The 23,484-nt window shown below is 41.9% G+C and overlaps 1 protein-coding gene and 1 pseudogene across 1 annotated transcript; one reads left to right on the forward strand and one right to left on the reverse strand.

Annotated features, from left to right (window-relative positions):
• Positions 1 to 5,013: 5,013 nt before the first annotated feature.
• Positions 5,014 to 10,884, reverse strand: LOC148010292 (uncharacterized). The gene is made up of 3 exons (XM_087672898.1): positions 10,863 to 10,884; positions 9,418 to 9,978; positions 5,014 to 5,279 (listed from the first exon to the last, which is right to left on the reverse strand). Exons 1-3 carry the CDS (start codon positions 10,882 to 10,884, stop codon positions 5,014 to 5,016), a joined length of 849 nt encoding a protein of 282 aa, XP_087529024.1.
• A 74-nt stretch (positions 10,885 to 10,958) lies between these two features.
• Positions 10,959 to 13,298, forward strand: LOC148010293 (uncharacterized; annotated as a pseudogene).
• The last annotated feature ends 10,186 nt before the right edge of the window (positions 13,299 to 23,484 follow it).

A 23,484-nucleotide genomic window follows, 5' to 3' on the forward strand; every position in this document is an offset into this window, starting at 1 on the left:
CCTATAGAGAATCAATGCTTTCAGGATATGCTTGAGCGTCATGGAAGGAGATTTACTTTTTTGCCACATGAGATTGGATGTTGAATCCTGATATTGTTGCTCCTATGGTCATTTTTACTATTCCTCATATCCCATGGAATCTCGGACCTATTCCAGTGCCTAAAGCACACTTGCCAAAGCTGATTGATTTATTGAATGAGAAAATCAGGATGGGAATCCTTGAGCCTTCATCTGCACCATACTCAAATAGGTGGTTTACAGTTCCAAAGAAGAATGGTACTCTCCGATTTATTCAGGATATGCAGCCAGTGAACAGAGTTACTATCAGGAATGTTGGTATAGGTCCAGTTGTGGATGAGTTTGTAGAGGCATTTGCTGGACGTGCCATCTATTCTTTGGGTGATTTGTATTCAGGATATGATCAGTTTCAGCTGGCTTTGAAAAGCAGGGACATAACCACCATGAGAACTCCTATTGGGCTTGTCAGGATGTGTACCTTGCCTCAAGGTGCCACTAATTCTGTTGCGCATATGATGAATGCCATGCATAAGGTCCTTCGTGATTACATACCTCAGCTTACTATGCCTTTCTTGGATGATGTGCCCATTAAGGGGTGTGCAGAAGAAGAGAAGAATGAGAGCCTAAATGAGCAGGGATGCAAATACTTTGTGGCTGATCATATTTCAGCATGTGAGAAGATTTTGGCCAGGTTAGAAGAAGTGAACTTGACACTTTCAGGGCAAAAATCTGTTTTTGGAGTGAATGAGGTTGTCTTTGTTGGGCATATGTGTGGATATTATGGCAGGAAACCTTCACCTGATAAGGTGAATGCTATAGGCAAGATTGCAGAGTATTGTTCTACCACTTCTGAGGTACGGAGATTCATTGGTGCTTGTGTGTTTTATATGATTTGGATACCTCATTTTGCACACATAGCAGATTGTTTGTATCAGATGCTTCGAAAGGGGCAGAAATTCTATTGGGATGAGAGCCACACTAGAGCCATGCGGAAATTGAAGAAGTTATTGCAGAATGCTCCTACTCTCAGGAAAGCAGATTATAATTGTGATAGGCCTATTGTATTGATAGTTGACACTAGTCCAATTGGCATAGGTTGGGCTGTGGGTCAAGATGATGCAGATGGAAATAGGTATGCTATTCGGTTTGGGGCGAAAGTCCTAAACGAGAGACAGAGGAGATATCCGCAAATCAAGAGGGAGTTATTGGGGATTGTCACGGCTCTCAAATGTGACAAGGAGTACTTTATTGGAGCTTCAGTTGTGGTAGAGACAGATTACTTGCCATTGATTGGTATGATCACGAGTTGCTCTACTCCGGATATAGCCATGTTGAGATGGATTGCATACATCAAGTCATTAAATCCGTAATTTAAACACATAGCAGGGAAGGATAATCCAGTGGTAGATATGTTGTCTAGAGCCAGATATGATGATGAGGAGACTCTACTTGCAGAAGAGGATGATGCAGAAATTTTAGCCACTATGGTTGATCATGTTTGTCATGTCTATGATATTGTGGCTTTCAAGAAGAACTCTATGTTGGAGATTGGTTGCAGATTGGCAGGTACCTTAGTACACTAAGCAAAAGAGATGAATGGACAGATGAAGAGTTCAAGAAGATCAGAAGGAAAGCTTATGGTTATTTTCTCAAGGATGGATTTCTTTGGAAGCATCCGAAGAAAAGAGGCAGATTACCTTTACGGGTTGTCTGTGATAGAGAGACACAATTGCAAGTGATGAGGGAGTTTCATGAGAGTCCTTGGGCTGGTCATAGAGGAGTGTGGGCTACTTATGAGAAAATCAAGGAGAAATATTGGTGGAAAGGCATGTATAGAGATGTTTCTCACTTTGTTGAGACTTGCAGAGACTGCCAGATGTATTCAGTAGTGCGTCATCGAGATGAGCTTCATCCGACCTATCCGCTATGTATTCATTATAAGTGGGTAGTTGATTTGGTTACCATGCCTATGGGTCTATGGCAGATGAGGTACATTGTTTTGGCTAGAGAGGATCTTACCAATCATGTTGAGGGCAGATCTTTGAGAACGAAGACCACTAGTGCAGTGTGTAAGTTCTTATTGGAGGAAATTTTCTGCAGGTATGGTTGTGTGGGTAAGATCATTGCGGATCGTGGTGAATTGGATGTAGATGAAGCTAGGGAGTTTTTCTCTCAGCTAGGAATCAAATTGGCTCTAACCACAGCATACAATCCAGAGGGAAATGGAAAGAGTGAAAGAGGACATCCGCCGATAGTGAAAGCATTAGCCAAAGCATGCAGAGGACGGATTGGAGAATGGCCAAGACTTCTACCATTTTCTTTATGGGCTGATTGTACGACTCATAGTGTTACCACAGGATATATGCCTGCAGAGTTGATGTATGGTCAGAAACCTGTTATGCCGATTGAGACTTGTGCTTTGACTTGGTCAGTTTTACCTTGGCAGGAGGATTTGACGAGAGAGGAGCTCTTAGCTCTTCGGATTCAACAGTTGGAGAGGAGACCTGAGGATATTCAGCTAGCTATTGACAGGTTGAAAGTTGCTAGACTAAGGAACAAGGACAGGTTTGATAGCAGGCATCGCTTGCGGCCAAGAGCAATAGAAGAGGGAGATTGGGTATTGGTCTTTGATAGCAGCCTTGAAAATCAGCATACTACACTTTGGAAGATGGTGAAAAGATGGTTTGGACCGTACATAGTCAGACATGTCTTTGATAACGCAACATATCAGCTAACAGAATTGGATGGGACAGTGCTTAGAGTGCCTATTGCTGGAAAAAGAATCAAGATTTTCAAGAAAAGAAATGATGAGGATTATGCATTGGAAGAATTTTCAAGACAAGAGCAACCACAAGAAACTCCAATGGAAGAGACAGATGATATGACAGATAATCTTGTTGATCTACCGAAAATGCATAACAAAGAGATTGATCTATTTGTGGATCTTGATGATAACGATCATGGGTAGTTGGCCCATCCGGAGGATGCGCAGGATTAGAGGGGGTGGATGTTGTATTGCTGCGCATTCGAGGTGTGAAAACCACCCAAAAGTTGTGCATGAGATTTGTTACTTTGTACATACTTTGACGTAGACGTTGTGCTTTGCTTTGCTTGAACATTTTTCTTTCAGTTGGTTCATGTTCAATTTTACAGAAGAGACAAGAGCTGTTTGGGATTGAATCTGATATTTGGTATAAACAAATTAGAAGGAGAATGGGTTCTAGATCTGCAATGAGTATGGTTTTTCCGAGCTTCACAAGTTGTTTGCTTATGCTGAAGATGCAAATAGTATCGACAAGGGAGTTTAAGAAGACCAGTGAATTTTCAGATGAACATGAGGCTCATGTGTTGTCCTTGATCATGGAACCACTGCTTGCCAAAATCCATTAGCACTATTGCTCGTGTACTCAGTTGAGTGGACTTTACAGAACAGAAAAGTTTGTAAACTCTTAAAGCTAACCTTTGGCATGCATTCAATATACTTACACACACATGTGATGCTGAAATTGTGCTTTTCTTCCGAGTGGGAACACTTTCGATTGAGGTTCTTTGGCATTACAGCCCGTGGCTACTTTGGGGCTACTTTTGCTTGGTGCTTTTCTGATTCTAGAGGGAAGCTAATTTGAGAGGAAACAAAAGGGGAAAAGAAAACACGAAAGAAAGAGGCTAAAGAGGGGATTTTCAAATGCTAAAGAAGGAGGGAAAAGGAGGCGTATGGGATAGAAAAAGAAGGGGAAGCTAATCTGGGAAAAAGAAGGAGGAACAAAGCATTGGGGGGGGATCGACGAAAAAGGAGGACCGACGGAGACACCTCACGAAGCACACTAGACCAAAGATTCAAAAAACTGCAGTAGATTTATTGGATGCTGGGAAGAAAACTGTGGCAACAGAGGCTAAGAATGGGTCAATTGAAGCTCCTTCCTTTGGTGAAGGATTATCGAAGCAATCTCCTGTGGGAAAGACTAAAAAAACAGTCGATGTGAAAGTGGAAACTAAAGTCAAAGTAGAGACAGTGTCCAATAGCTTCTCCATCTCTGTATCCAAAACAAAGGTGGATACCATGCACACCGAGACAGTGAAGGCATTGAATGCCAAAATCTCTTCACCTAGCAATGAAAAGAAGGATATCAAACCATTACAACGGCCCTCTTGATCTCCACTCAGGTTGGGAGACACACATGGAACAGAGATATCGGAAAGGAAAGGAAAGAAAGACCACCACGAATTGGAATCGAAATGGAGGGTACTCTGTTGCGGGAAGGAGAGGAATTACACTGAGGTGGAAGGGGGGGGAAGACGATGTCAGAAGCGAGACGTTGATACGAAAATGGAGGAAGAGGACATTTGCCAGAGTCTCCGCACCGTTAAAATGGTTCTTATGTCCCTGAAACAGCAAGTCGATACCGTCTCCACCATCGATTCCTCTTGAAACCTCTCTATAGACACTCCTGCGGCTATGAAGAGGGTAAAAGATCGATTAAAGCTCTGAGTACAACTTCAGAGAACAAAACTTGAAGCGGATTGAAGGACAGAGCTCTCAGAAGTTTTCTATTCTCAAAATCGAGATCTGCTCCTGCCTGAAGGTCCTTTGGCTCTCTCCGACCGACTTCGTCTTCGTTTTCTGCATCGATTCGAAGGTTAAGTAGTTGCTAAGGCTCCTCATGGAAATGTCTATGTTGTCAAGAGTCGCTCTGATTGGGATAATAAGCTTTTCGAAGCCTATACAAATGGAAAAGCAGTAGTAGTTGATTTTACTGCAAGTTGGTGTGGACCTTGCAAATTCATGGCTCCTATTTTTGCTGAATTGTCCGAAATGTATTCCCATGTAATGTTCTTGAAAGTAGATGTTGCATAAGCTCTGTTTTGAGCTGTCGAAGGGTTTGTGAAAGCAATGTCGCAACCACAGAAGTCCTTGTTAAATTCCAGAATAGAAGATATCACTCGAGCGTCGTCATCTTTTGCCTATCCACATTTGGTCAAAAGCAGTTTTACTAATCATATCAGCTTGCCAACCGAAACTCTGAAATCCTGAAGATGTGCTTCCAAAACTCTGTTTATCCACTTCAGTTTGCCACTTAAGCCATAGTGCAAGCAACTAAAGCAATTCAAGCTTCTTCCTCTCAATAACACTTTTCGTTCAAAATCAGATATCTTTCCAAGAGTTAAATAAACCTCCTTCCACTGATGAATATTGTCAAGTGTTTTCTGAAGTTGATGCATGCGATCAACCAAAGATGAAAGCTCTTGTGAGACTCTCTTTTCTGCATTAAAAATTCAGTTCCTTCCTCTTCTTTAACAACAGCAACATTCTAAATTTTCTGAAAAAGGAACTCAAGCTCTTTCATTCCAAAAGAGCTCAAAACAGAGCTTATGCAACATCTACTTTCAAGAACATTACATGGGAATACATTTCGGACAATTCAGCAAAAATATGAGCCATGAATTTGCAAGTTCCACACCAACTTGCAGTAAAATCAACTACTACTGCTTTTCCATTTGTATAGGCTTCGAAAAGCTTATTATCCCAATCAGAGCGACTCTTGACAACATAGACATTTCCATGAGGAGCCTTAGCAACTACTTAACCTTCGAATCGATGCAGAGAACGAAGACGAAGTCGGTCGGAGAGAGCCAAAGGACCTTCAGGCAGGAGCAGATCTCGATTTTGAGAATAGAAAACTTCTGAGAGCTCTGTCCTTCAATCCGCTTCAAGTTTTGTTCTCTGAAGTTGTACTCAGAGCTTTAATCGATCTTTTACCCTCTTCATAGCCGCAGGAGTGTCTATAGAGAGGTTTCAAGAGAAATCGATGGTGGAGACGGCATCGACTTGCTGTTTCAGGGACATAAGAACCATTTTAACGGTGCGGAGACTCTGGCAAATGTCCTCTTCCTCCTTTTTCGTATCAACGCCTCGCTTCTGACATCGTCTTCCCCCCCCTTCCACCTCAGTGTAATTCCTCTCCTTCCCGCAATAGAGTACCCTCCATTTCGATTCCAATTCATGGTGGTCTTTCTTTCCTTTCCTTTCCGATATCTCTGTTCCATGTGTGTCTCCCAAACTGAGTGGAGATCAAGAGGGCCGTTGTAATGGTTTGATATCCTTCTTTTCATTGCCAGGTGAAGAGATTTTGGCATTCAATGCCTTCACTGTCTCGGTGTGCATGGTATCCACCTTTGTTTTGGATACAGAGATGGAGAAGCTATTGGACACTGCCTCTACTTTGACTTTAGTTTCCACTTTCACATCGACTGTTTTTTTAGTCTTTCCCACAGGAGATTGCTTCGATAATCCTTCACCAGAGGAAGGAGCTTCAATTGCACTACAACACAATGCCGCCATACACGCGTCCATTACACGCGAAAAGTTACGGGCGCGTGTATGGTCGTTTATACTTACAGCAATATCGGGCGCGTGTATACATGCATGTAACAGCGCGTGTATAATTGCATGTGAGGGCGCGTGTATTTGCGCGTTAAGTCTGTCATAATACACGCTCTGTTACACGCGACACAGAGCCTAACTACAGAAATCCATTTCTTTTCAAAACAGAAAACCATTAAGTTTTAAAAATGTCATTGTGCATTGCAGTGTTTACAAACCATTACAAAATCCCACTACATGCACTTACAACAACGTAATATATTGAAAAATATATCTTCATATGGTTATTGAAAGACAAAGTATACAATAGAAATGTCATGAATTTGGAACAATACAGTGATGGATTGGTTAGGGTTCGATCTCATCTTCAATAAGATCCATCCTTGCCAAACGATCAACATCAATATCCATTTGATCAATTTGTAAGGCTACGATTAAATTTATTCTACTATCGCTATTTTGCCCATTGATAATGGTACCGATGCCTTGATCATTCTCATCATCATCACCATCATCCTCAATGGAAGGGTCATCCTCATGATCATGAGAAATGGCACGCTCATCCTCATTATCATGATCATCTACATTGGCATGTTCGACATCATCTTCTTTGCGGCTTGCCACATCCTCCATATGCTCCATATCAGTGAATGTATTATACATTACTTTGGAACGTGGTGCAATAGGGATGACATACCACCATTTACTGTCATGCACCATTGGCAGATAGATAACCTGCTCAAATACACATAATTCATTAATTAATTAGCATATCAAAAGTCAAGGGGTGCGCGAGCTTAGATATATATGTACATGAAACACATTTGTAAAAAAATGCATACCTGCTCACATTGTTGTGGCAATACGAGCCTATCTTTCTTTGTTTGCCAAAACTTTGTAGAGTCAATAGTTACATAGCCACTTGCATGGCGTTTTATCGTTGCGTTAGGCCCTTTTTCCACCACGTTCATTTGCCATTTGACATCCAAAACATACACAAAGAAGCGGCGAAAGTCAAGTCTGTATATGTCTTGGATTGTGCCACAATAATCATCAATTTTTCCATTGGCTCCCTCAAAGCTACTAATGACACCGCAATCTTGTGTATTCCTCTTTTCATCTATTCTTTGTGTTCGAAAATGCTTGCCTTCACACCATATAGCATTGAACATAGTGCACTGGACCAAAATATAAGCAATATCTATGTAAGCAATTAATGTGAATAAATATGAAAAGCCAATCACTTACAAAGAATGCAAATTTACATTTGTTCTATGTACCTTTAACATGCATCCTCGTGCATACTCCCATTCTTCCGCCGTGATATGCAGCCCCTCATCTCTCTCTGCTCTCTCCATTTCCTCATGCAACCAATCAACATGAATATCATTCGGAAGTGTTGCTAGATGCTTAGGGTACGCCTTACGAGAGCCATGTTGCCTCCGAAAGAGAGCTCTGTCTGCTTGCCTTTTTGTCTTTGCATCCTCGTATCTTGTAACCCATCTGCTCATCACATCACTATTAAGGATGCAAGTGAAATTAAGATCATCAATCAATGTTCTCTCAATTACTTTGCTCTGTCCTTTTCCTTGAGGCACAATAGACGTCATCCTCAAGTCCTCTTCATTGCTCCATAGTCGCGGCAAAGAGCTATCCACCTAATCAAGAAATTCTGATATATATACAAGAGACTCTTGTATCAACCAACCCTCAGCCATGCTTCCTTCGGGCCTTGCACTTTGCCTCACAAAGTCTTTTAAGGTCTTCATGAAGTGCTCTAGGAAGAACATCCAACGGGCATGCACAGTGCCACATAAAGCAATTTCATCCACTAAATGCACAATGAGATGTAGTTGACTTGTGAGAATGGTTCGCGAAAAAGTCTCCTCTACCATACAAACCACCTCCACTGCCATAACACGCGCATCATCCAATGTGGCTGGATCAATTGCTTTGGAACTAACATATCTGAAAAATAAATGCACAGTACGTTATACCTCATGCACATTCATTTTGCAAGGTATAATGAAGGGTGATCTTACATGGGATTTACATACCTCACAAGCTCGCCCATCTTATAAATACATCTTTTCAAACTCCTGTCTGCACAATGGTCGATGCTAGTAGGTAGTATGAACTGCGCACATAAGAGCACATGTATATTTGGGTTAGGGAATTACAAAATTTAATTTCAACCTAAAATAATTGGAAAACACTTACTTGGAGCATCTTGTGCCAATCGTGGGACTTCAACCCATGTAGTTGCTCAACCCCTCTTTTCTTAGTGGTTGTAAACGCTCCCTTCAACGATCTCATGCATCCAGTGGGAGTACGCAAAGTGGTGATGGCTTGCTTTACCTGCTTCTCCTCCTTCTTTGATATAATCCAGGGAGCAGGCGGAAGACGAACGTGCCCACCCTCCTCTCGTGGCCAAGCTTGACGCATACGTCCTGCGACCTGCAAGTCCTCCCGTACGCTAACATTGTCTCTTTTACCAATAACATGTTCCCAAATACTAGATCCCACATTCTTGAAGATGTGCATGGGATCAAGAAGATGGTTGATCTTGAGATGGGTCCAATATGGTAGCCGGAAAAAAATGGAGTACCTACACAAGGGATTGCAGACTGTCATCTTTATTCCAACTTTAGAGACTACACAAAACAAGATTGAAAACAATGGAGATGTACCTGTTCATGCCATCTGGAGGAAGAACATTTCAAGACTCCCAAATACGCTTCCAATCTTTTGCACGAAGTGTCTGTGGATGAATGTTCCTCTTACTAGGAGCATATTTAGGGTGATCTGATGGGAGAAATCGATGATGATTATCGAATATGGTCTTACACAAACCATCAGCATACTCATGTACCAATGAAGGGCCACATATAGGACATGCATGTTTACCCGATGTCCTCAAACCTGTTAAAATAAAAAAAAAGTTAGAATAATAAAGTCAATAGTTATAATTGATATAGCTAGTAGTATTAGAGTCGGGAGGTAGTTAGAATTCTTACCAGAACAATCGCTGTATCCTGGAAAGTCATGCATTGTCCACATCAACACTGCTTTTAAGTCGAAGTGTCGAGAGGAGGGAGGCCTACTAATGTCCACTACCGCAACACCTCTCCATAGTTCCTCCAACTCATCAATCAACGGTTCAAGATAAACATCCATATGCTTGACTTTATGTTTCCCTGGAATCAGAAGGGATAACATAAGATGTCCCTTCTTGATCGCCATTGATGGTGGAAGGTTGTAATTCACCAACACAACCGGCCACACGCTGTATGCGGTGCTCTTGAAACCAAACGGATTCACTCCATCCATACCTAGGCCAAGTCTCAAGTTTCTGGGCTCTGTTTTAAAGCTGGGCCACTCATCTTCAATATGCTTCCAAGCAGGAGTGTCTGCAAGAATTCTCCACGTGCCATCATCCGATCGATGCGAGGAATGCCATGACATGAGCTCTGCTATGGATTTGCACTTGAACATGTGTTTGATGCGAGGAATTATAGGAAAGTGTCGCAAGACTTTACGAGGTACATCAAAACTCTTCACATCTGTTCTATACCTTGCTTCACCACAAGTGGGACACTGTCGAGCCTCCTTATGCGTCCCACGAAAGAGAATGCAATCATTGACGCATGCATGTATGCGATCATAATCCAATCCTCCAAGAGATGACACATAGCGCCTCGCTTTGTCTCTTGAGGTGGGTAGTCTATTCCCCTTTGGAAGCATGTTTGATAATAGCCTGCATCCAATATCATCAATTAGCCCATAACCCTAAACCCTATACTGTAAACCAAAAACCACTAACTCAAATTTGCAAGTTACAATGCTTACTTCAATAATGCGTCAAGACTTGCATTGCTCCATCCATAAACTGTTTGTATATTGAGCAGTTCAAGTGAAGCACGTAAAATAGAGAATGTGCACCCTTCAAAAACCGGTGTCGATGAAGCGTTGTAGAGATGCTCTTGTTCCATATCATTGTCGTCCACACCTTTGCGATCATCCCTAAAAAGATTCCGCACCATGTCATCAAACACTTCCTCTTCCACAACTTCGTGGGGTGCAGGGCTATTGTCATCCCTTTCCCACTCATCTCCGACAACAGATCCCGAAGCTCCAGCATCATCTCGTCGACGCTTTGCATGCTCTCGCCGTGCGTATGGCACCATGTTAGGGTGTGGTACTGCATCCTGCTTCAATCACAGTATATATATTACAACACGCTCCATTAATTTGCACACCATGAGTTATTTTAAAACTTTCAATTCACATCTTCTCACCTCTAAACCTGTTTGAATCCATTCTCCATACATCGAGATGTGATTCAATGTAATTCGACGCGCTCGTACAATGCACCCTTGACATCGATTACACGTACACTTGATCCTTTGTGCCAGCCACACGTCGCGATCACGATGACGCATTGTCTCATCCTCACCAGAACTGCTTGAAGAGGATGATGACATGCTATGTCCAAAATAACCAATACAGAAGTAGGATCAGTTTTTAGTGAAATCATACACATCCTATGCACAAAACAATGGATACACAAGAACAATCAGTTTTAAAAAAAAGTATAAACAGTCTCTGTGTCGCGTGTACAGGCGCATCTACAATGTATTCTGTTGCGCTTTTACACGCGTGCTTTTCGCGTTTACCTACCGCGCGTGTCACTTTCTTTCTTTCAAAAGCCCTCTTTCAAAACACTTCTTCTTCTTCTTTCTTTGTCGCTACAGTACCTCTGCCTCCAGCTCTTCCAAACCCCCGAACCTGCCTCTTCCAACCAGCCTTCTCCCTCTTAGACTACCCAAAAGAAGCAAAGGGTGCAGACAACACAGAAAGGGAGAGAGAAGCAAGAATCAACGAACTCACTTTTCAAAGACTTTTCAAAGAGGTTGGTTGTCGTTTGTTTGTTTTGGCAAATCTGTCGCTTTCTTTCTTTCCACCCGTGCTATGTGTACTTGAAAGCGACAGAGGATAGAATTCACACACATTGTATATGTGCTTAACTATTTATTTCTTGACAAACGACATCCGTCAAGATAGAGGAAAGAGAGAAGAAGGAACCCTTGTGTATGTGTTTAGTCATTTCTCCCTTGATGGACAATGTCCGTCAAGATAGAGGAAAGAGTTTTTGTTTTTCATGAATTTCGTCACTAATTCGAAATGAACTTCTTCTTTTGGCTTATGATCTTCTACTAATTCGATGTTTGGTATTGTAAGAGATATGTTTATTTTCTAGAATGGTAGATATATGTTGTAGGTTATATATTGTAGGAGATATATTGAGGAGATATATTGTAGGAGATATGTTTATTTTTTATATGCATGTTTTGCTTGGTTCATTGAGGCGGAATTTCGACGCTTTGCAGATTCTTCATAGATCCAGGCTCTTCCTCCGATCCGTGGGCATACGCCACTTGGATGATGGAGATGATAAACCATTTTGGGCGCCATCCTAATCCAGTGGAGCTGACAGAGTATATGTATGCCCATCCTCCTCCTAGACTCCCAGGTCACACCGCGCCCCCAAGTACACAAGCCTCTCCACTGCCGTCTACGCCTGCGAGTCCGGCGAGACGTACCCCTGCGCATACACGCTCACTGAGGAGACACACCCCTGCACGGACACACTCACGCACACCCTCCTCTGTACCATCACGTGAGGGCTCACGGCCACCATCACGTGCTCCCTCACAGCCACAATCACGTACACAGTCACGTGCAGCCACCCCTAGTCATGGCTACTCCCGCAGTACAGATGAGAGCCAACGCCGCAGTAGGGAGAGCGGGAGTGGAGGATTATGCGGCGGGTGCTTTGGTGGGGGGGGTAGTAGGGCACGCGGTGAGAGAGGGCATGGAGGGAGGCATGTACGAGGAGACAGTGAGGAGTCGGAGGAGGCGAGAGAGGTGGAGGGAGAGATTTTCTACGATGTTACGGATAGGGGCGGGGTAGTCATGGATGCGAGAGGGAAAGAGGTGATGGAGTATATGCGGGGGGTAGTTTCAAACATGTATAGAAACTGTTTTGTAAAATTTAAAGATCAGGATAGCCGGTTAGTTAGGGAGGTCCTAGATAGTGTACATAGTCGGTACCCCAATCCCCCACGAGTGACATTCTCGGATGTATGGGGAAGGACGCGAATAAGGGAGATCTTAAGTAATAAAAGATCTCACCTTAAGAAACTCGCGTACGATGATGGGGTGAATGTAGCTGCGGGTGGCTATCCTTGTGAGAAACCTGCCACTGCCCACAAACGCGAGTGGAAGGAGGCAAAGAAGCGCGCAGAGGGAGGCGTGAAGAGCAGGCAGCATGTGGAGGCACGACGGATCCAGATGGAGACCATTGGATCGTCGCATTTCGGATCTGGCGGCGTCGAGTCGTGGGAGGCAGAGTTCGTAAGTAACTTGCCTCTTTATTTGATTGTTTGCCAAATTCATTGATTCTATGATTGTTTTGATCTTACAAACTATCTTGATTATGTTACAGCGACGGGTTATGGGGAGGAGGCCCACAGCCCACGAGACTGGGTATGCTCGCCGCAATAGCAGACGTGACACGTGGGCCATCTTCAGAAACGAGGGACGTATTACGGATGCGCAGTTTGACGCGGCCATGAGACCATACGATCGACAGGTACTTGAAAACTCTAAATGAATGATTTCGGTTTATTTAATTGCATATATATGTATACTTACATACGGTATATTTCTTGAACAGGCACAAGCTGCTGATGCTCCTGCCCCTGATGATCCAGCCGCCACTGTTGATGTTCGTGCCACTGCTCCTGGTGGAGGCGAGCACCACTCATCGGAATATACCGATGTGAGCTCCTCTGATCATGGAGAGAGCAGAGGGTCCTCATCATCCTCTTATTAGCTTTCAGAATACTGTAGGATGTGGTTGTACAAAAAATTTTTGTAACTGAAGCCATGGGCTTTTTTGCACCTAGCTCCCTATTTGACTTTGTATATATTTGTTCCTAATTAAAGCCATGGGCTATTTTGACATATGGACTCCCTTGTACACAAATGTATCATGTATTGACAATGTATTGAATCGTGAGTCTTGTCAAGATTGTGGGAGAGAAGGAAGGAGTCTCGCTTGAAGCTTTCTTGCTTGCACAATGGGGGAAGACACACAAGGGTGGAGGCTGAAAACAGTTTTCCTCTTCTTAGTTGTGTAAGCCAAAAGAACTCTAGTACAAAGAAAATAGAAGAACCCTCTATATGGGTCTCAAACCAAACTCAACTAACTAAGGTGGCATACTAACTGAGCCACGAACTAGAGTAGATAAGGATAGCTATCATGTGGCTATTATTCATGGGCGGTGTACCAACCGCATCTGCAACTGACAAGTCGGTGACATAAATACACAATGGTCACCCTGGCGTATCACGAGTGGAGCTCGATATCTCAACACTCCCTCTCGAGCTCAATCCCAATTCCTGCACACCAAGCAGGTCTCTGAACTTGCGCAGCTTCTCTGCGCCCAATGCCTTCGTGAATATGTCAGCTACCTGATCCTCTGTGCTGACATAAACTAGATCAATAAGACCTAGTAAAACCCTCTCTCGCACATAGTGATAATGCACCTCAATGTGCTTTGTTCTAGCATGATAGACTGGGTTATTTGCCAAGTGTATACTACTCATGTTGTCACAATAAATGACAACTGGCCCATCTGTAGACTGATGCATATCATAAAGTAGCTTATGCAACCAAGCTACCTCACATGCAGCCATTGCTGCACCCCTGTACTCAGCCTCTGTGCTCGACAAGGCAACTGTAGGCTGTTTCTTGCTGCTCCAAGTGACTGCAGCACTCCCAAAAGAGAATACATATCCACTGGTAGATCGTCTATCAGAAATACTACCAGCCCAATCAGCATCAGTGTATCCATGCAACTGTATCTGAACCCCAGTCTCATAAAATAGTCCATACTGCAATGTGGACTTCACATACCTAAGTATGCGTCTAGCCGCATCCAAATGTGGTTTCCTTGGAGCCTGCATAAACTGACTTACCAATCCAACAGCATAGCTCAAATCTGGCCTGGTAATAGTCATATAAATCAAACTTCCTACTATGCGTCTGTACATAGTAGGGTCTTCTAGAAGCTCACCTGCATCTGTGCTCAGCTTCACATTTTGCTCCAAAGGAACTGAAATAGGCTTACAGCCTGTCATCCCATATTTGGACAGCATGTCCAATCCATACTGCCTCTGCAAGAGCTGTATCCCACTTGGTGATCTAATCACCTCAATGCCCAAGAAATAACGCAGCTCTCCCAAATCCTTCATCTCAAACTTCTGCTTCAATAGCATTTTCACATGAAGGATATCTTCATCACTATCACCTGTCATAATCAAATCATCAACATAAATGACAAGTAGCATAATACCTTTCTCTGTTTTTCTCACATAAAGTGAGAAATCTGCCTTGGAAATCTGAAAGCCAATAGTGACAAGATACTGTCCTATCTTGTCAGACCATGCTCTAGGTGCTTGCTTCAAGCCATACAAGGCTTTCTTCAACCTGCAAACAAACTCAGGATGAACAGCATGCACATAACCTGGTGGCTGCTCCATATAGACCTCTTCTTGCAAATCACCATGCAAGAAGGCATTCTTTACATCCATCTGATGTAAAGACCATCCCTTTGATGCAGCCATAGCAATGACTGCTCTTACGGTTGCCATCCTTGCAACCGGACTAAATGTTTCTTCATAGTCAATGCCATATGTTTGTGCATACCCCTTGACTACTAATCTTGCCTTGTATCTGTTCACAGAACCATCTGCATTGTGCTTCACCTTATAAACCCACTTACAGCCAATTGCATTCTTACCTTTAGGCAAAGGTACTAACTCCCATGTAGCATTTGCTTCCAAGGCATCCATTTCTTCATCCATGGCTTTCTCCCATTTTTCTTTTCCCATGGCTTGCTCAAAAGAAGTGGGTTCTGGTTCCTGTATCACCTTCACCATATATGCATAGTGAGTGGCTGTAAATCCATCATATTTCAGCCTATCCACAGGATACCTAGTTCTCGTAGACCTGCGCAAAGTAGGTTCACTCCCAGGTGCTCTCAAAACATCCCTAGTCTTCCTTACTCCAGGTGTAACAATAGAAGGAATACCCAACTCATCATCAATGCTGTGTTCTGAGCCACTGGATTCACCATCCACATAAGAGTGACCTGCATTCACATCAAACATGGGCTGATCAACCTTCTCTTTTCCTTTTCGTGATACCTGCATACCACTATCTGCATTACTTTGAGAAGATTCTCTTGATCTCAATCTGCCTGTCTATGGCGAAGAATGTGAACCAATACTAGAGGACGCTCCAGGTCCACTAATATTTTGTGACTGCTGCTGTGAATTTTGTGCAGCATTACCATTTTGTGCATCTACATCATCAATCACATTTACTGGTTTATACCAGCTACTCATCTCATCAAAAACAACATCTCTGCTCACTGTAAACTTACGAGTAGAAGGGTTATAGCATCTATACCCTTTTTGCTGCAGAGAGTAACCAATAAAGATGCACTTCTCAGCTTTTGGATCCAACTTGGATCTCAACTCATCTGGCACATGTACATAGGCAATGCAACCAAAAATTTTCAAATGAGAAATATCTGGTTTCCTACCGGTATACCTCTCCTCTGGAGTCATCCCATGTATTGCTGCAGTGGGAGTCCTGTTCATTATATAGACTGCTGTAGCAACTGCTTCAGCCCAATAAAATCTGGCAAGTCTTTTTCATTGAGCATGGCACGAGATACCTCTCCAATATGCCTGTTTTTCCTTTCTGCAATTCCATTTTGTTGTGGGGTATAACTGCATGAATATTGCTGCTTTATGCCATGCTCCTGCAAGAACTTTGCAAACTCATTTGAGAGGTACTCTCCCCCTCCATCTGACCTTAGGCATTTTATTTGCAGACCTGTTTCTTTTTCAGCCATAGCTTTAAGGGTTTTGAAATGCCCAAACACTTCACTTTTCTTTTTCATAAAATACACCCAAACTTTTCTGCTATAGTCATCAATAAACGTGACAAAATAATGACAGCCTCCAAGAGATGCAGCTTTCGTAGTCCACACATCAGAGTGGATTAATTCCAATGGCTTCTTACTCTCTTGAACATGTCTAGGAAATGGTTTCCTTGCCTGTTTTCCAAACTGACAGGCTTCACATACCTTATGCATTTCTGCAACCTTGAATTTTGGCAAACTTGCAACAATATTTTGGGCCTGCATTGATTTAAGTCGCTGTACATTAACATGACCAATGCGTTTATGCCAGATATCAATATCTGCAACTACACCGGTCCCATGTGCAAACATTGCTGCACTCAATTCAGACATGTCTGCATCCAGTGTAAACATTCTGCCCTTCTTCTTTCCTTTTGCTATCAAGCGACCTTTATTTTTCATATCCTCAACAAAGCATCCATGAGGATTAAATCTGACCTGCAAGCCCTGCTCAACCATTTGACCGACAGAAACCAGATTCTTGGTGATATTCGGGACATGAAATACATCGGACAAGTATTTCTTTTTTCCATCCTGCATAGACAATGGAATTTTTCCAATCTGCACAATAGGATGTGCAGTATCATCACCAGTCTCCACAAATCCTGGTTTTTCCATTTCCCTTGCATCCTCCATCCATTCTGCATGACCTGTCATGTGGTTTGATGCACCTGAGTCAACATACCATACATCATTTCTTTCTTTTGCACTTGTCACAGAATTGTTCATGTGCTGCACCATGAACAAATGCTCATTTCTGTCATCACCCTGTCTGCTAGAAGATGCATAATTCCCTTGTTGCAGTTTTCCATTCATGATGTCATTCTGCTTTTTATAGCAGTCTTTAGCCATATGACCCATTTTACCACAATAGTAGCATTCAACATTACTGTTTGCATTTTGGCCTCTTTGCCATCCACCACGACCTCTTTGGCTCCCCCTGCCTCTAGAGTTACCACGTCCTCCTCCATAGGACTGGTTTTCTTGAGTTTGCTGCATACTCTGATTTCTACCACGGCCTCCAAATCGGCCTCCTCTACCTCTGCCTCTACCTCTTCCAGCATTTGAGTAGAAGACAGCTTCTTTTGAAGTTCCTCCTGAAGAAGATGCACCACCATTTCTCTGCTCCTCAGAAATTAGAAGAGCAATCAACTCCTCAAAATCAGGAAATCTTTCACGAACTGAAATGGATGTCCGAAACTGTGCATAATCCTTTCCTAGACCATTCAAGGTCACGGAAACTAAATCATCATCTTCCACTGGCGACCCAATGGAAGCAAGTGCATCTGCAATCTTCTTCACCTTCATGTGGTAGTCGTTGATGCTCATACTTTCTCTCTGCACATTATGCAACTCTTGCTTGAGCTGCATTTTCCTGGCTTGCGTATTTGTGCTATACATTTTTGACAAAGTATCCCATGCCTCCTTTGGCGTACTTGCATCCTGAATATGCACAATCATAGAGTCCGAAATACTGATAGACAGCCAGTACATAACTTTCCTGGCTCTCTCATGCCATGCTTTGAATGCCTGCATTTGCTGTTGATTGGGAACATCAGGAAGAATTGGTTCTTCTTCATTTCCTGCAACAAATTCCCAATATCCTTTTCCCATAAGGAAATTCGTCATTCTAAACTTCCATGCTTGGAAGTTGTTCTTGTCAAGTTTTTCAGTGACAATCTGGGAAAGAGAATCAGATGCCATTACAGAAGACTGCAAAAAATTCTGTCACTGCAAAAACCACAGCTTCACCCTCACAAGGGAAAAACTGTAAAACTGGCGAAAGTGGTATTTGACCACACAGTCACTTCCTAGTGACGATTTTGCATAAACAGGAACCAAGGATGATTCTGTAACCCAATGTCTTTGCACACAAGCATACGATGCAATTTCTGTGGTAACTTTTCACCAACCTGTAGAGCAGTGGTTGCAAAGCATAAAACAGGGCTTTCTTCTGAGTGCGTGCAGAAAACTTCCGCCTCCAAAACAGGCCCCGAAATGGCCTCAAATCAAAAAAACAGGGTCGCCGAGAGGGCAAAAGCCCTCTCCCGCAGTATATACTACCCTCTTGCTTCACCGCGAAGGGCGTCTCAACCTGAGACAATGCACTCCTGCAATTTCCGGTTGTGCTGCCTGCACAGATCTGCTCCCAAAACAGAAAATGAAAGCAACACTGCTCCTCTTACCAGAACACCGCGAGCTTGGCTTGCTTTCTTGAGCTCCTTACCACGAACAAGGCTCTGATACCATGTCAAGATTGTGGGAGAGAAGGAAGGAGTCTCGCTTGAAGCTTTCTTGCTTGCACAATGGGGAAAGACACACAAGGGTGGAGGCTGAAAACAGTTTTCCTCTTCTTAGTTGTGTAAGCCAAAAGAACTCTAGTACAAAGAAAATAGAAGAACCCTCTATATGGGTCTCAAACCAAACTCAACTAACTAAGGTGGCATACTAACTGAGCCACGAACTAGAGTAGATAAGGATAGCTATCATGTGGCTATTATTCATGGGCGGTGTACCAACCGCATCTGCAACTGACAAGTCGGTGACATAAATACACAATGGTCACCCTGGCGTATCACGAGTGGAGCTCGATATCTCAACAAGTCTTGAGTCGTGTATTAAGTTTTAGATAGTAATATTGAATCGTGTATTCATAGAGAGTGAGTCTTGATTCGTGTCTTGAAATCTAAATTGCTCTTTTTTTATGGTGCAATGCACCAAAAAAAAATCCAGAGAGTGCCTTTGGGTGGCTGGATGCTGGAACAGCATCCAGGCACCCAAAAGCACTCTCTGGATTTTTTTTTTCCCTCTGTAATCGCGTGTATAAGCGCGTGTCATCTGTCAAAATCGCGTATATTTGCGCGGATAGTCTGTTAGATTCGCGTGTAAATTTGCAGCAAAACTGCGCAGAACGCGTGTATGGGGTCGTGTATTCGCGCGACTGGCTGTCACTGTACACGCGCTTTTACACGCATGTCTCTGGCCGCGATGATACACGCGCTATTACACGGGCCCGAAACTTTTTTTCCCAAGTCATTTTGTGCGGCTAGGAGCGCGGGTATGAGCCCGATCCCTTGTAGTGTTGACCCATTCTTAGCCTCTGTTGCCACAGTTTTCTTCCCAGCATCCAATAAATCTGCTGCAGTTTTTTGAATCTTTGGTCTAGTGTGCTTCATGAGGCGTCTCCGTCGGTCCTTCTTTTTCGTCGATCCCCCCCCCAATGCTCTGTTCCTCCTTCTTTTTCCCAGATTAGCTTCCCCTTCTTTTTCTATCCCATATGCCTCCTTTTCCCTCCTTCTTTAGCTTTTGAAAATCCCCTCTTTAGCCTCTTTCTTTCGTGTTTTCTTTTCCCCTTTTGTTTCCTCTCAAATTAGCTTCCCTCTAGAATCAGAAAAGCACCAAGCAAAAGTAGCCCCAAAGTAGCCACGGGCTGTAATGCCAAAGAACCTCAATTGAAAGTGTTCCCACTCGGAAGAAAAGCACAATTTCAGCATCACATGTGTGTGTAAGTATATTGAATGCATGCCAAAGGTTAGCTTTAAGAGTTTACAAACTTTTTTGTTCTGTAAAGTCCACTCAGCTGAGTACACGAGCAATAGTGCTAATGGATTTTGGCAAGCAGTGGTTCCATGATCAAGGATAACACATGAGCCTCATGTTCATCTGAAAATTCACTGGTCTTCTTAAACTCCCTTGTCGATACTATTTGCATCTTCAGCATAAGCAAACAACTTGTGAAGCTCGAAAAAACCATACTCATTGCGGATCTAGAACCCATTCTCCTTTTAATTTGTTTATACCAAATATCAGATTCAATCCCAAACAGCGCTTGTCTCTTCTGAAAATTGAACATGAACCAACTGAAAGAAAAATGTTCAAGCAAAGCAAAGCACAACGTCTACGTCAAAGTATGTACAAAGTAACAAATCTCATGCACAACTTTTGGGTGGTTTTCACACCTCGAATGCGCAGTAATACGACACGGCTACGCGTACACTATGTAAAAAATCTAGAGTGTGGCTTTTTTATTGATTTAGAGAGTCAATGCCATTTTAGACATTAGTATTAGTTTCCATGGTTCAAAAATATTAGTTTTTTGTCAAGTTTTAGTTTATTTTTTATATTTTAGATATTATTTCTTGTAAAAATCTATAAAACTATAGACAACTTCTAGATTAGGATAACATGTAAAAGAAAGCATATAGCTTTCAGCCAATTTGAGAGGATTTGATGAAAAAATAGAGATTGGCAAAATCGTGCAACGCATGATTGCTGTTTTCAAGCAATGAACAACACTCCAAAGTGGGAGATGAAGAAGGAGTGATCTAGATGAATTCTGGCTAGCTGTCCTTGTATTTTGCTCCCCTTTTGGAGCCAATGGAGGCATCAGATTAGGGCTCTAAGAAACATAGAGGAAGGTATTATTTTATACATGTTTTTATACATGCTAATATAGACGCGCCAGTAGACGCACAATTATTTAACCACCTAAAATTGGTAATTCACATAATTAAAAAACCAAAGTTAATAATTATTTAACCACCTGAAATTGATTCTTGAGCATGCACGTGTGCGCATGATAAAAACCATAGAATTAAGAATACACATTGAATCATTGAATTTAAAAAATAGAGTTAATAATTACTTTTTCATTGCTCTCTAATGAATGGCAGTTCCTCCAGTTGACAAGCCTGATATAAGTAATTAGTGGCAAGCGACATAAACCTTACAATTAGTAGCAAGCATTGCAATATGTATCTCCTAATTTCTCTACGTACTTGAAGATGATAAAAGATACTTCCTTTTTATTATGGAAAATTCAATTTAGCTTTAAACTTGACTATTGATTCTTGAGTATGCACGTGTGCGCATGATAAAAACCATAGAATTAGGAATACACATTGAATCAATAAGCAAATTAAGTATGTTACAGTGAATGATCCATCTCATCTTCAATGAGATCAGCCCTTGCTAAACTATCTACTTCTAGGTCTATGTTACCAAGAGGTAACGAAACAAATAAGTCTATCCCACTATCAGATGTGTTGCTATATTGCTCAATAACTTCATCAAAGGTAGTATTTTAGGCCATTCTTTGATCTTTCCTCTACAAGACTTTGCTCAAGCTTTGAGAATAGGTTGGTGCCCTCTCTCACTCTTTCCATTGCCTTCAAGGTTGTAGACTGATGTTAAAGCCAAGTTAATACCCAATTGCGCAAAGAAGTTACGTGCCTTATCAGCATCCAACTCTCCTCTATCTATAGTTATTGTACCCACACAACCATATCTACAAAACACTTCTTCAAACAAAAAATGACAAATAACTTGAGTGGTCTTGGTTTTTAAGGCTTTTCCTTCAACTTGATTGTTTAGATCCTCTCTTACAAGCACTAAATATTGCGTATTCCATATCCCTGTAGGCATGGTTACAATATCAATAATCCATCTATAATGTATAGACAAGGGATAAGTCAGTTGTAACCCATCTCGATGCTTGACCATAGAATACATCTGACACACATAATAGGTTTCAACAAAATGTGTTATGTCCCGATACATGTTTTGTCACCAATATTTTTCTTTGACTTTACTAAAGGTTCCCCATATGCCTCTATGGCCTGCTGCTTACATAAAATTCCTTCATTACTTGTTGTTGCAAATTTTTGTTACCGAAAACTCGGATAGGTGCTCATTTCTTCTTCTTTGCGTGCTTCCATAGATGACATTCTTTAAGAAAAATATCATAATCTTTCCTATTAATATGCATGAACTCCTCATCAGTCCAAGTTTCCTTCTTCTTTATTGTGCTCAAATATTGGTCGAGATCTTCAACCAATCTTCATCATAATCTTCTTTAAGGAAATGAACTAGAACTTGAGCAATGCAATGAGTATGCTAGCTTTTAGTTGACCACCCTTCTTCCATAGATAAATCTTTGATCTTTGTTGCTATATGCTGATTTACAGCAATACCTTTTCTTGTTATTACTATACTTAATGCTATATCACTAAAAAGATTAGTTTCACCTGCAAGATTCAGCTTCCAGTTTATATATGCAACAACTGAAGAGGTACTTTCAGCAGGCATCAAATGAAATTCAGCAAGTATAGATTCTTTAGCTTCATCTTCTTCCATAAGCTCTTCTTCATTGTCATATCTTGCACGTGATAGCCTGTCAGCAACTAAATTCACCTTTCCTACAATATGTTTTAATTCGGGATTAAGAGATTTAATATATACAATCCATCTTAGCATAGCAATGTCGGATGTAGAGTAGTTGGCAATCATGCCCAAGAGTGGAAGACCATCAATTTCTACCACTATCGAAGCACCTATAAAGTATTCACAATCACACTTTAATGCTGTACAACTCCGCACAATTTCCTTTTTACTTGTGCATATCTTCTTTGACATTCATTGAGAACTTTTTCTCCAAAACGAATTGCATACATGTTACCTTCAACGTCTTTTTGGCCAACAGTCCATTCTATCCCAATGGGAGTTGTATCCACAGTAAGGATGATGGGTTGACTATTTGAATCTATCTTGATTGGTGAAGGTTTACGTCCATAGGGGCCACATAGATGTCCGCCAACCATGAGGACTTCTTCTACTCCAAAAATCGACTTAGCTCCAGAAAGGGTAAGATATACCTCTTCTAGCCTTGTCAAAATCTTGTCACAATCATGAATATGGTTAACTACAAATGTCCTGCAACCATTTTCGTCAAGCTCCTCATTCTTTTCATTGACTTCACATCCCTTGATAGGTACATTATCAAGAAATGGAAGATTAAGCTGTGGAATAAAGTCCCTTAAGACTTTGTGCATGGCATTCATCATATAAGCAACGGATTTTGTTGCACCTTTGGTAGAGTGCACATGCAAACCAGTCCAAGAGGTATCTTCATTGTGGTAATGTTTCGGCTTTCTAATGAAAGCTGAAATTGATCATATCCTGAATATAAGTTGCCCATAGAATAAATTGCTCTATCAGCAAAAGCTTTAATAAACTCATCAACAA

This window comes from Lygodium microphyllum, chromosome 30 (genome assembly GCF_053477565.2).
Source record: "Lygodium microphyllum isolate KBCC chromosome 30, Lygodium_microphyllum_v1.1.10, whole genome shotgun sequence".
NCBI lineage: Eukaryota > Viridiplantae > Streptophyta > Polypodiopsida > Schizaeales > Lygodiaceae > Lygodium > Lygodium microphyllum.